Source organism: Mesocricetus auratus, unplaced genomic scaffold (assembly GCF_017639785.1).
Source record: "Mesocricetus auratus isolate SY011 unplaced genomic scaffold, BCM_Maur_2.0 Super-Scaffold_6730, whole genome shotgun sequence".
NCBI classification, from domain to species: Eukaryota; Metazoa; Chordata; class Mammalia; order Rodentia; family Cricetidae; genus Mesocricetus; species Mesocricetus auratus.
Genome location: NW_024429184.1, coordinates 99,325,869 through 99,340,467, shown reverse-complemented (window position 1 = coordinate 99,340,467; position 14,599 = coordinate 99,325,869). Strand labels below are relative to the sequence as shown.

The window sequence follows — 14,599 nt, the reverse complement described above, 5'->3', positions numbered from 1 at the left end:
ACCTCTTGGCAACTTTTAAAAAGCTATTATTATTGTGTGCATGGCCCCACACCTCCTCCCTCCCTCCCTCCTGCATACAATAATAAATAGCAATTTTGTGAAGCCAGGTATCCTCCCCTTTTAAGTGGGCTGGGGTATAAGGCCTGCACCTCAGATGTCTCTATCTGCTGAGCTATCTCACCGGCCCTTTTAAGCACTCTTGGAAGCTTAAGTCTATGTGGAAGCTCTGCTTGCCATTTGTTGAAAGCAAATATCAGAAGCTTCTTTTTTTTTTTTTTTTTTCTGAAATAGGTTCTCAATGTGTACCTTTGGCTGTCCTAGAACTCACTATGTAGACCAGGATGGCCTCAAATTCCCTATGTAGCCAATAATGGCCTTGAACAGCTGATCCTCCTGCCGCTTCCAAATGCTGAGATTACAGGTGCGTACCACCACACTTGGTTTATATGGTGTTCAAGATTGAATTTAAGGGCTGGAGAGGTGGCTCAGAGGTTAAGAGCACTGGCTGCTCTTCCAGAGGTTCTGAGTTCAATTCCCAGCAACCACATGGTGGCTCACAACCATCTGTAATGAGATCTGGTGCCCTCTTCTGACCTGCAGATGTACTTGCAGTCAGAACACTATATACATAGTAAATAAATCTTAAGGTTCAGAACATTATACTAAGCAAATACCACCAACTAAACTATATCCGTAGGCTCTAGCCCAACAGATTTTTCCTGTTTGTCAAATTTGAAATGTCTCCAAGTATTCTCATTTTTTAATCGATGATAGAGACTTAGAGAAAATAAGACTTACACTGAAAATAGCTCTGAGCTGCATACTCAGCTTCTAAAGGTTGCTGTGGCGTTAGCAGGACAATTGTTACATCAACGATCGCAGTCTCATCAGAATTGGACTGTGTGAGGTTCTAGGTGAGAATTCTGTCATTGCTTCCAGTGATGGCTTTGGAAAAAGATGCCTGTCCTGCTTTACCGAAATTGGACAATATCTGCGCAGCAGAGAACCAATCTAAGCCTGCCAATAAGTGAGGACCTCAGGGTCTGGGTGGTGGTTCCTTGCATTGTGTTAGAGAGTACAGGGCCTCACACAAGCTGGGCAAGTGATCTATCATTGAGCTTCACCAGCCTTCACCATTACACCCCCGGGAGAAGTCAACGCTGGCTTTGACTTCCTCATATAGCTGAGAATGGCCTTGGACTCTTAGTGCTAGGGAAACTGTTATGCACCACCAAGAAGTGCTAAGATGGGACCCAAGTTTTATGCGTGCTAAGCAAACTCTCTACCACCTAAACTGCATCCCCTGCCCTTGTCTGCCCCCAATGTTATTTTTCTGTGTGTTTTTTTCTTCTTTTTAAAATATGTATTTTTTATGTGGTATTCCTGCGTGTATTCCTGCAGGCCAGAAGAGGGCACCAGATCTCATTACAGATGGTTGTGAGCCAGCATGTGGTTGCTGGGTATTGAACTCAGAACCTCTGGAAGAGCAGCCAGTGTTCTTAACCTTTGAGCCATCTCTCCAGCCCTGAGTTTTTGTGTGTTTTTTTTTAATTTAAAAAATCATTGTATGTGTGTGTGTCTGCATGGATTTATGGGCAAGCACACTATATGTGTGGTGTGTGTTTGTGTCCTTGGAGGCCAGGAGCAGGTGTCAGATTTGGAGGGAACTGGAATCCCAGGCATTTGTGAACAGCCCAGTGTGGGTGCTGGCAACTGAACCCCTGTCCTCATGATAGAACATTCAAGTACTCTTAACTGCCCAGCCACGCCATCTCTGCTGCAGCCTAAGTTGGTTTTTTTTTTAATTGCAAGTAGATTCTTCCCATACATTCTGAGCATAGTTTCCTTATCTTTCCTCCTCTTCTCCTAACCTTCCCTTCCTCCCCTCTGCCCCCCTTTTTACTCCTCCATTTCCTCTTAAGAAAAGAGCAGGGCCAGGTGTTGGTGGCACACTCCTTTAATCCCAGCACTCGGGAGGCAGAGGCAGGCGGATCTCTGTGAGTTCGAGGCCAGCCTGGTCTACAAAGCGAGTTCCAGGAAAGCCTCCAAAACAATACAGAGAAACCCTGCCTGGAAAAATATAAATAAATAAATAAATATTAAAGAGAGAGAGAGAGAGGGGCTCCAAGAAAGGTCAGCCTAAGAGGATAAAACAAGATACCTTTACCATTAGACAAGGCAAAAGCCCTCATATCAAGGCCAAACAAAACAACCCAAAAGGAGAATAACGTCTCGAGCAGGCAAAAGAGACACACCTGCTCCTACTGTTAGGTGCTGTAAAAATACCAAGCTAGCAGCCATAACATATGCAGAGGACCTGGTGTACAACCATGTAGGCCAGTTCAGCCTCTGAGCCCTGCTTAGTTGAGTTGGTGGGCCATGGTGTCCACCACAAACTCTCGATGAGTTCTGAGTTTTCTGTTGCCCATGTGTTGTGCAGTCTAGGACATGCAAGAGTACAGTAAATTTGAGTTTTGTCTTAGCTGCTTTTGCTCTGAAGAGACACCATGGCCAAGGCAATTTACAGAAAAGTTAGTAAGAAGCTCGTGGTTTCAGAGGCTTAGTCCATGATCACCATGTTGGGGAGCATAGCAACTGGTTCACTCTTAGAAACAGACTGTAGGGGCTGGAGGGATGGCTCCGTGGTCCAGCGCACTTGCTGTTCTAAAGGACCAGAGTTCAGTTCCTAGCACCCACACTGAGCAGCTCACAACTGCCTCTAGTTGCAGTCTCGGGGGCTCTCATGCCCACTTCCTCCCTCTGAAAGGCATCCTTGCACACACATACATACACCAAATAAAAATAAAACTCTGGGTTGTATGTACATTTGTAGTTGGGGTACACTTACCCAGCCCTAACTTGATCTTGGTGATACTTGGGTTTATTTTGTGGAAGGGTCTCACTCTAGCCCTAGCTGACCCAGTATCCAGTATGTAGAGTAGGATGGTCTCTAGCTCTCTAACTGCTGGGATAAAGGCTGAACTACTACATCGAGCTGGCTGGCTGGCTGTTTGTTGAACCTCAGTAGCACAACTCTGCCGTGCAGCTCTGGGACGTGAGGAACACAACTACATCCATTTCTTAGAGCAGAGATTCTCAACCTTCCTGATGCTGAGATCCCTTAATACAGTTCCTCGTGTTGTGGTGACCCCTAACCACTAAATTATTTTTGTTGCTACTTCATAACTATAAATTCTGTTACTGTTATGAATCATAATATAAAAATGTGTTTTCCGATGGTCGTAGCTGACCCCTGTGAAAGGGTTGTTTGACACCCCCCAAGGGTCATGACCCACAGGTTGAGAACCATTGTCACATTATGACTTGGACACAAATTGACACAAATCTCCTTTCTCCTTTCCTAATCTTCAGGTGTGAGGAAATTCACTTACCACGGTTCTCACTAAAGCAAGGCATGATCCCGACACGTTACGTTATGCCTTGGAAAGAAAACATGAAATTCAGGAATGTGAATCTGAAGGTATTTTCTTACAAATATTCAGATTAAAGGCTACCTGTGGCTGTCAGAGAGGAAGGTGTTTTCCTGACAGTCTGAGGCTGACCTAAGACCCACAGGCTGGAAGGAGAAACCTGATTCCTGCAAGACGTCCTCTGGCCTGCTCACACACACATGCTCACATGTGCCCATACATGCTCACTAAATAAACCAAACATGACAACAAAAATAAAGCCAGTTTAGAATGCTCTCTAAGGCATATATAGCTCTGCAAAACAACAACAACAACAACAACAAAAAAAACAATTTTTCTATGTATTTTCACATATGCTCGTAAACAAAAATAACCCAAATGCAAACATAGAATGGCCGCACGACAGCATTTGAGGTCACATACACTCACGCAGGTCGTGAGCAGTAAAGCTGCAAGTACAGGAGCTATGCTTTCAGATTGGGCCGAATGTTCAAGCAGAAAACCATGGAAACAGCTGGGCTGGATCTACAGGTAAGACTCCACCCAGTGCTGCCAGCCAATTTGAAAATGTTTTCCCAATTAAGATTGGCCCTTATAGGACTCTTCTTTTCCTTCCTTTCCTTCCTTCCTTCCTTCCTTCCTTCCTTCCTTCCTTCCTTCCTTCCTCCCTCCCTTCCTTCCTTCCTCCCTTCCTCTCTCCTTCCTCTGCTTCTCTCTTCTCTTCCTTCTCACCACCCCTCTCTCTGGATCCAGATTATCCTGGAATTCACCATATAGCCCAAGCTGGCTTTGAACTCATGACTATCTGAAGTGTGTTCCTAATTAGTCTTAGTAATAAAATCCTGGAGTCAGATAGCGGGGTAGAAACTGAAAGATCAGAGAAGTAAAGGACCAGCCATGGTCACCTTTCACTTCCCTGACTCCTCAGATGGAAAAGGGCTGAGCTGCTGTCTACACCCTACCTTATCACTTCCTCTCTCTGCCCAGCCACATCACTTCCTGTCTGTCTGTACAGACCTCCAGAACTCTATGGTCAACTCTAGCTCCACCCTCTGATCTCCAGGCAAGCTTTATTTGTCAGAGCACAAACAAAATATCACAACAGCTATCCTCCCGCCTCAGTTTCCCCAGTGCTAGGATTAAAGACAGAAACCACCATACCTTTCTAGTAAGTTATTTCTTTAAAGAGTTAGAATGTATTACAGTGTAAATAATTTGAAAATTTTCAAAAGAATAAATAGCTACTATTGAATAAGAATATGTTTTGGCAAGACAAAAAGAAGCCTTAGATGGGGCTGAAGAGATGGCTCAGAGGTTAAGAGCACTGACTGCTCTTCCAGGGGTCCTGAGTTCAATTCCCAGCAACCACATGGTGGCTCACAGCCATCTACAATTCAACCTGGTGCCCTCTTCTGGCATGTAGGCAGAACACTGTATATGTAATAAATAAATAAATCTTTAAAAAATAAAAGAAGTCTTAGAAATTACAAATATCAACATAGGGTAAAATAAGTGGCTCAATTGCTGGGCATTGGTGGCGCATGCCTTGAATCCCAGCACTCAGGAGGCAGGGGCAGGTGGATCCCTGTGAGCTCAAGACTAGCCTAATCTACTTCGAGAGTTCCAAGACAGCCTCCAAAGCTACAGAGAAACCCTGTCTCCAAAAACAAAACAAACAAACAAAAAGCCATGGCTCAATTGTTTCCTTATAAAATGCTCCTGTACACTGCTATAAAATAAGAGAAGTTATGCTTTCCTTGAGATATATGGGGGGAGTTTTTTGCTTTGGTTTGCTTTTGGTTTTGGTTTGTTTGTTCATTTTTGAGACAGTTTCTCTATGTAGCCCTAGCTGTCCTACCTACCTCTCTGCCTCCTGAGTGCTAGGATTAAAGGCATGTGCCACCACTGCCCCACATGGGATTTACCTAATACTTAAAAAACAAAACAAAACACTACAGAAATTAAAACACGGGTATGAAATACCAGTCTGCATACACTTATTATTGACTTCTATTTTGTTTTGTGTGTGTGAGAGACAGAGAGGAGAGAGAGAGACAGAGAGACAGAGAGAGAGAGAGAGGATGAGAATTGTATATTCCTGATTGTCCTGAAATTTGCATATAGACAAGACCGGTCTCAAACTTAGATCCATCTAACTCTGCCTCCCAAATGCTGGGATTAAATGTGTGTACTACCATAACTGGCTTTTATTCCATCTTGATATTGGGATCTATTTTATATAATTTGATGTCTTAATAAATAGTATTGTAGGGCGGAGAGATGACTCAGCAGTATAAGAGCACTGGCTGCTCTTCCAGAGGAACTGGGTTCAATTCCCAGCACCCACATGGCAGCTCACAGCTGTCTGTAACTCCAGTTCCAGGGGATCCGACACCCTCACACAGAATATATTACAGGCAAAACACCAGTGTACATTAAGTAAACAAATTTTGGGTTTTGTTGTTGTTGTTTGTTTATTGAGACAGTGTTTCTCTATGTAGCATTGGAAGCTTTCCTAGTACTCACTCAGGCTAACCTCGAGCTCACAGAGATCTGCCTGTCTCTGCCTCCCAAATGCTGGGATTATAGGCGTGTGCCATCACTGCCCGGCTTAAATAAATAAATCTTAAAAAAAAAACAAGAAGAGAAAAAGTCTTTAAATCTAACATGAAAAGGGCATCTGGTGCTGTTCAGCAGAGTGTTTTCTCTCTTAGCAAGCCGAAGCATGTGGGATCTATGCTGGCCCCTTGGAGGACTCTCTGTTCTGGGGCTACAGCGAGCGGCTTTGCCATGGGGAAGATCGAAAAGTCGTCCTGAAGAAAGGCCTGCCGGAGATAAAGATTGCCGACATGCCTTTGCATTCACCTCTCTCCAGATACCAGAGCACTGTGATCTCCCATGGCTTCAGGAGGCGGCTGATTTGATGTGCCAACCTGGGGGTAGCGGTGTGCTTGCCTGATGTACAACAGGCTCAGGGTTCAAATCCTATTACTACTAAAAAAGAATAAAATGATATAGCAGTCCAATCTCTTGCCCTGTCTCAGTGCTTAAAAGTTAACCTTAGCTGTTAAGACTGGAATAAAAGAACCTGTGTCTGCCAATGCTGCTGTCAAGGGGAGCTGGAACTCTTTGAAAAGCTACAGAGGATGAAACCAACATGGCTTCGAAGTTTGTTGTTTTATAAATTCTGACATCGTGGAAAAGCACAGACATGTCTATGTTTGTAACATCGCTCATGATAACTGTCATTCTGCCCCAAAATTCAATCCAAAACTTAGGAAATAGCTGGAGAAGTTGGGCGGTGGTGGTGCACATCTTTAATTCCAGCACTCAGGAGGCGGAGGCAGATGTATCTCTTGAGTTCAAGGCCAGCCTGGTCTACGGAGCAAGTTCCAGGCCAGGGCTACACAGAGTTCCAGGGCTACACAAAGAAACCCTGTCTTGGAAAAAAAAAATAGCTGGAGTTCCCTACAGAGGACTTATTTTCTACATCTCCTTGATAGTCTGTACATATCTAAGAAACGAGAGGTTAGTTACCCCGAGTGTAGATTTTTTAATGTTTTTAAATTAGAAACATGAATGCTTCACATGTCAATCCTAGCTCCCTCACCCACCCCTCCTCCCTTGTCCCTCCACCAGCCCTCCAGCCGCCCCCCCATCCCCACATCATTCCCCAGGGAGGGTGAGGCCCTCCTTGGGGGGGGATCTCTAAAGTCTGTCATTTCATCCAGGGCAGGACCTAGGCCCTTCCCCATGTGTCCAGGCTGAGAGAGCATCCCTCTATTTGGAATGGGCTCCCAAAGCTCATTCATAAACCATGGTAAACACTGATCTACTACCCAAGGCCCCAGTGATTTCTGTGGCCTCCTCACTGGCACTACATTCATGGAGTCTGGATCAGTCCCCTGTTGGCCTCTCGGCCATCAGTCTGGGATTCAAGAGCTCCCCCTAATCCGGTCAGCTGTCTGTGTGAGTTTCATCATCATGGTCTTGACCCCTTTGTTCATCACTTCTCCATCTCTGTCACTAGGTTCCAGGAGTTCAGTTCACCAAGTGTAGATTTTTTTCACTGATAACCACTACCTTGCCTCTAAAACCAATCTGAACCGATTAACCCACTTCTCTAGAGCAAGCTTTCCTGCCCCTGCTGAAAATCAATCCAGTGCTCTCTCTACCATTGACCACAAAAGCAAATTCAGCTGAAATAGGGAAAGCAAAGGCTCAGTGTCAGCTTTGGAGATAGCCTTTACATTTATGCCACTCAACTAGTGTTCAAAACCTCAGAAATAATGAAGCCCAGACAATTTTATAGGGATGAGGAATGGGAACTCCATAGGACATCTTAAGGAGCCCAAGAACTCTGTGAAAGGATACCTTGAGTCTGGGAGTCGATGTGAGTCAGAATCTTCATATATCCCTAGGACTAGGTAGGAAAAAATCTTGAGTTGAAATGGACACACAGAGACCTCTGAATACATTGCTCACAGCCAGTGGTACTAACATACTGTGGGCTGGGTCCTCTCATCCCCACAAGGGTTCATGTGTTTGTGTAGAAGTCTGGTCCCCATAGCGTCAGTGACAAGTGATGAAGCATAATCTGAGCCTTGGGCAGTTGGGTGTGCACCCTCAGAAGAGACTAAGCACTCGGGGGACCCCTGAGCTAGTTCTAATGAGGGTAAGAACTCTTGAATCACCCCAGTCCCCTGGTTGGTTGTTGATGCTCTTGCTATCAGGGCTCAACTCTAGGGCCTTCCTCATGGTAGGCCTGTCTTTGGATATCATCTCACTCTTGGCCATGGGCAGATTATGAAGCCACTTACCCGAAGCTGAACCAGCTCGTCTGCCCTGTCTTACTTTCAGCCTTCAAATGATAAGCTTCACCAAAGAGCGCTTTCTTTCTCCTTCTTCCACAGTGTTGGAGTGCTGGGCTAGTGCTTGACCACTGAGTTTAAGCTTTGCTTTTCCCAAGACACGGTCTCACTGTGTAGATCAGGCTGGCCTCTCACGGAGCTCTGCCTGCCTCTGCCTCTCCGGTGCTAGGATCAAAGGTGTGTGCCACCACACCTGATTCAACCCTTTCTTTATAAATATCTGTAGATGTACTGTATAGTAACCAGAACAGTCTAATAACTCATTTACTCTCTATGAAGTCTGTCTCTGAGACAGCGATTCTATGACATCAAGTTTTCTGTCTGTTACAGTTTGAATCTGAAATGTCCTTGTTGTGGTTTGAAAGAAAATGGCCCCCAAAGAGAGTGGCACTATTAGGAGGTGTGGTCTTGTTGGAGGAAGTGTCACTATGGGGGACAGGCGTTGAGGTCTCTTTTTTCTCAAGCTTCCTTCAGTGTGACCATCAGTTGACTTCCTGTTGCCTCTGAGTCAAGATGTAGCCCTCTCAGCTCTAGTTCCGAGTCTGCCTGCACGCTGCCATGCTCCCCATCATGATCGTAATGGACTGAATCTCTGAAACTATGAGCAAGCCACCGCAATCAAATGTTTTCTTTGTAAGGACTGTCACGGTCACGGTGTCTCTTCACAGCAACAGAAACCCGACCTAAGAGTTCTCCACAGGAAAATGCTTAAACACTTGATCTCAGTTGATGGAGCTATTTTTGGAAGCTATTCTTAGGAGCAGGACTCAGCTAGAGGAAGTGGGTCTCTGGGGATGAGCCTGTGAAAGTTTCATCTGGGCCACAGTCCTTTCTTCTTTTTCTGGGTCCTCCACACCTCTTGCTACCACAATGCTCTGCCCGAGTTCATGGGCTAAGAGACACGGGCCAAACTCTCTGAAACCATGAGCCCAAATACATCTTTGTCCATTAAACTGTTCTCTCTGGTATGTTAGTCACAACTGTCCAAAAGTAAGGAACTCTTCATCCCACGTGGTTTTCCTTCTGTTTCTGTGAATGCCAAGTTATTTTCCAGTGAGCGTCCCTTTCAGACTGTCCCTTGCCTAATTTCATGCTCACTTCCTTTCGACGTTTCCCTCCTCCATGATGGGCTAGTTTGAGGTTATGATGTCCCTCCCAGTAGAGCCCGAATACATGAGGAATCTTACTTAGGCCAGGGAGGTCCTTCCCGGTGATTGTGAATCCCTGGGACTTCCAAGGTCCAAACTGCCTGTGGGTGTAGCTCTTCCACACTAAAATCCCTGGTGATTGTATTTAACCAGCAGTGACTAGTTTCTGTCCATCTGGGGAGCCTTGAGAACTAGCAACGCAGGCAAAGTCCACAGGGTGGGGGGGGGGAGGCAGGCAGAAAGGTGAGCAGTGGCTTGAGTTGAAATAGTTCTGTTTACCCTTCTCTGCATTCTCCGGGCTCTGACAAGAGGGGATCTATGTATGATGGGGCCAGTTTACCTGTTTTGTTGTCGTTAGTGGTGGCATATGTGTGTATGTGTGTGCACGAGCAGGCGCGTGTGTGAATAATAATGTATACAACCAAAAACAATACCGGAAGCCAGAACACCAAAATGGTCCCAGTGTTAGTACTTCTGGTGGTGGTGATGTCACTGGTGATGATGGTGGTGATAATTTGGGTCTTCTGAGACAAAAAGGTGATGTTGGTCTCTGTAGCCCAGACTAGCCTAGAACCCTGGAGTTCTGGGAGTACAGGCAAGTACAAACATGTATTTCATCAACAGAAGCTCTTCCTTGGGTGTGAAATACTCTTCCCTCTGTCCTGTTGTCACAGTTAAAAAATCACCACAAATGCCAACTCCTATGGGACGATGTTTCATGCTCAACTCCACGTTCAACTCTTCTTACCAGAAAGTTCCATCTTTGTGCTCCTAGTTCCTCAGCTCGACCAGAAGGGGGCTCTGTTGCATCATGTAAAATGCAATTTGATTTCTGAAGAGAAAATGGAGGGGGGAGTGGATCTGGGGGAGGGAGGAGGTAGGGGTAGCTGGGAGGACTGAAGGGAGGGGAAACTGTGCTCAGGATATATTATAAGAGAGAAAAATCTATTTTTAAAACAACAATTTTTAAAGGTAAAAAAACACAAAACCTTGCATAATGGGGAAAAGAGAAGCTAATGGCAGTCGGTGACTGCTAAGGGAGAGTCATTTTTTTGGGGGGTGGGGGAGAAGCCAATGGTGGTTGTCCAAGTCCCAGTGGACAATCGCAGGTGCTGTGCCTGTATGGGCAGCACTAATTGATCTTAGTGGGTTATTGACAAAAGGGCATGAAGATGGAGGAAGATGGGGACTATGTTGGTGAGGGATGATGGAGGGTGATGAATATGAATGACCAAGATACATTGTACACATGTATAAAATCATCAAGGATTTAAAAGTAAATGTAATTTTTTAGGGGGGGGGGGTTGTCCGAGACAGGGTTTCTCTGTGGCTTTGGAGGCTATCCTGTTCTCATAGACCAGGCTGGTCTCAAACTCACAGAAATCCACCTGCCTCTGCCTCTGCCTCAGCCTCCCAAGTGCTGGAATTAAAAGTGTGTGCCACCACCGCCCGGCCAAATTTATTTATTTTCATTTGTGTATTTATTTTTTGTTTTTCAAGACAGGGTTTCTCTGTATAACAGCTCTGGCTGTCCTGGAACTTGCTCTGTAGACCAGGCTGGCCTCAGACTCACAGAGATCTGCCTGCCTCTGCCTCTCTGCCTCTCTGCCTCTGCCTCCCCAGTGCTGGGATTACAGGCACGGCCTTTTTGTGTCGTCTTTGTTTTACTACAGAATAGTGTTCTGGAAAGGCCATCAACATTCGGTCACAATGAGTCTCCACTCACACAGCTTCTGGCACGCTGAAGGGACGTGTGAATGGCTGTCTTATTGCGAGTTTTTCTCAGACTTCCCACTGTGGATGCATTCCCACCGCTTCCTCTGAAGCAGCTTCCCTGCAGACTTCCGGTACAGGTTGTGCCTTTTCCTCTTCTTTTCCCCACTTGCCTGACACGTCCGCTCCAAGCCCAGTTCAGCTGGCGTCTGCACTTGAAGCCTTCCTTTATGTGTTGGAAACAATCGTCCCTGCCTCTGGGTCCTGGCTTCAGTTGTATTTTATGTCATTATTCATTCCTCCTGAGATGGAGACTTCCCCTTAATCTCTCCTTATCCCCACTTGCTTTCATTGTACTGGGTAAAGGCTGTGTGGGACAGGCCTGTGATGTCTGACCCAGATCAGAGGCAGGCCAACATTGCCAGACCTAGGCCAGTCGATAATTCCTGATCCAAGAATCTATACTTCCTTTATTTCTCTCCTTACCCTTTTCTTTTAGACACAAAAGCAAGCATGGTAAATATAATTAAGATAGTAAAAAGCTTTGGCCTAAAGTAACATCGAAAAAATATTTTTATCAGTAAAGGAAGCTGCCCACCTGCCAGCTACTTAGCTTCCTTCTTAAAAGAACTGATAAAGGATTATTTATGTATATACGATCTCCATTTATCATTTATTCATTACCAAATCGACTTGTAGGTGTTCATGCAAACTAAAGCTGTTGAACTGGCTCAGTTTTCTTTTGGCTCGGAGTGAAACTAAAACTTTAAGAGGAAAAGTATTAACTCCAACTACCTGAACAGGCTAAGTAAGTTTGGCCACATATCCGCTATGCAGATTGAAGGGACAGAATATCAAAGGACTAAGAGAAAGACACTCAACGTGATCACTTTGGTAAAGCTAATTGAGGTGGCTGATGGTCCAAGATCTGACTTTGTTGGAATAACACAAACTCTTAAGTTTAAATGTCAAAATTCTTGTAAAAAGAGAATATATATATTATATACATATTAACAATTATGGGCTAAATACTTAAGTCAGAGATAGCCAGTAAGAAACCAAGCAAACGGCCAACAGCTTCATAATTAATATAGTATCCTGTGTGTTATTTGGGGACTGCAACTGTGGCAGAGCCCAGGCAGCTGGTGGGGGAAAAACCAAGCAGCACACAAGTAAAAAACTATACTCTACACTTCCCCATGTGTCCAGACTGAGAGAGCATCCCTCCATGTGGAATGGGCTCCCAAAGTTCATTCATACACCATGGTAAACACTGATCTACTACCCAAGGCCCCAGAGATTGCTGAGGCTTCCTCACTGGAACTACATTCAGGGGGTCTGGATCAGTCCCCTGCTGGCCTCTCAGCCATCAGTCTGGGTTCCAAAAGCTCCCCCTTGTTAGGTCAGGTGTCTTTGTGGGTTTTGCCAGCATGGTCTTGACCCCTTTGGAATCACTCCTCTCTCTCTGTCACTGGGTTCCAGGAGTTCAGTTCAGTGTTTAGCTGTGGGTATCTGCCTCTGCTTCCATTAGTCACTGGATGAAGGTTCTAGGATGGCATATAGGTAGCCCTCAATCTCATTATCAGGGAGGGGCTATTTATGTAGTCTCTCCACTATTGCTTACTTTGCCAATTGGTGTCATCCTTGTAGATCTCTGGAAATCTCACTAGTGCCACATCTCTCCTCAAACCTATAATGACTCCATCTATTATGGTATCTCTTATCCTGCTCTCCTCTATTCTTCCCCTGACTCAGCCTTCCTGCTCCCCCATGTCTTCCTCTCTCCTCCTCTTATCCCCCATTCTTTTTCTCAGTTCCCTCTCCCCTCCCTCCATGCTCCCAATTTGCTCAGGAGACCTTGGCTCATTCTCCTTCTCTGGGGGAATTACTCATATATCTCTTGAGAACATCCCTTTTTCCCAGACTCACTGGCAGTGGGATTGTAGGCTGGCACTCCCCTGATTCATGTCTAAAATCCTTATATGAGTGACTACAAACCATGATTGTCCTTTTGTGACTGGGTTACCTCACTCAGGATGGTTTCTTCTAGTGCCATCCATTTGCCTGCAAATTTCAAGATTCCATTGTTTTTTTCCGCTGAATAGTACTCAATTGTGTAATTGTACCAAATTTTCGATATCCACTCTTCAGTTGAGGGACATCTAGGTTGCTTCCAAGATCTGGGTATTACAAATAATGCTGCTATGAACATAGTGGAACAGATATCCCTGTTGTATAAATGGGCAGCTTTTGGATATATGCCTAAGAGTGGAATTGCTGGATCTTGTTCATAAACTGAGTCCCATTTTCCTGAGGAATCTCCATACTGATTTCCAAAGTGACTGTAGTAATTTGCACTACCACCAGCAGTGGAGGAGAGTTCCCCTCTCTCCACATCCTCTCCAGCATAAACTGTCATTGGTGTTTTTGATTTTAGGTGTTTTTGATTTTAGCCATTCTGACAGGAATAAGATGATATCTCAGAGTTGTTTTGATTTGCATTTCCCTAATGGCTAAGGATGTTGAGCACTTTCTTAAGTGTCTCTCAGCCATTTTAGACTCCTCTATTGAGAATTCTCTAGTTGGCTCTGTACCCCACTTTTTAATTGGATCCTTTAGTGTTTTGGAAACTTGCTTCTTGAGTTCTTTGTAAATTTTCGAGATCAGCCCTCTGTCAGATGTGGGGTTGGTGAATATCTTTTCCCATTCTGTCTTTTTGTCTTGTTGACTGTGTCCTTTGCATTACAGAAGCTTCTCAGTTTCAGGAGGTACCATTTATTAATTGTTGATCTCACTGTCTGTGCTACTGGTGTTATGTTCAGGAAGCTGTCTCCTGTACCAATTCGTTCAAGGGTACCTCCCACTTTCTCTACTAAGAGATTCAGTGTGGCTGGATTTAAGTTGAGGTCTTTGATCCATTTGGACTTAAGTTTTGTGCATGGTGATAGACAAGGATTTATTTGCAGTCTGCTACATGCCAATATCCAGTTATGCCAGCACCATTTGTTGAAGATGCTATCTTTTTTCCATTGCATAATTTTAGCTTCTTTGTCGAAAATCAGGTGTTCCTAGGTGTGTAGGTTAATATCAGGGTGTTCAATTTGATTCTATCGGTCTACCTGTCTATTTCTATGCCAGCACCAAGCTGTTTTCAGGACTGTAGCTCTATAATAGAACTTGAAGTCAGGGATGGTGATGCCTCCAAATATTGCTTTGTTGAACAGGGTTGTCTTGGCTATCCTGGATCTTCTGTTTTTCAATATAAAGTTGAGAATTGTTCTTTCAAGGTCTGTGAAGAATTGTGCTGGGATTTTGATGTGGGATTGCATTGAATCTGTAGATTGCTTTTGGCAGGATTGCCATTTTTACTACATTGATCCTACCTATCCAAGAGCATGGGAGATCTTTCCATTTTCTGGTATCGTCATTAATTTCT

General features: G+C 44.7%; 1 protein-coding gene across 1 annotated transcript; it reads left to right on the top strand.

Moving 5' to 3' along the window:
• Positions 1-18: 18 nt before the first annotated feature.
• On the top strand, positions 19-6,457 carry Tex43 (testis expressed 43). Its single transcript, XM_005069099.3, has 3 exons — positions 19-1,027; positions 3,373-3,481; positions 6,146-6,457. The coding sequence occupies exons 1-3, from the start codon at positions 942-944 to the stop codon at positions 6,353-6,355; spliced, it is 405 nt and encodes a 134-aa protein (XP_005069156.1). The 5' UTR covers positions 19-941; the 3' UTR covers positions 6,356-6,457.
• Positions 6,458-14,599: the final 8,142 nt, after the last annotated feature.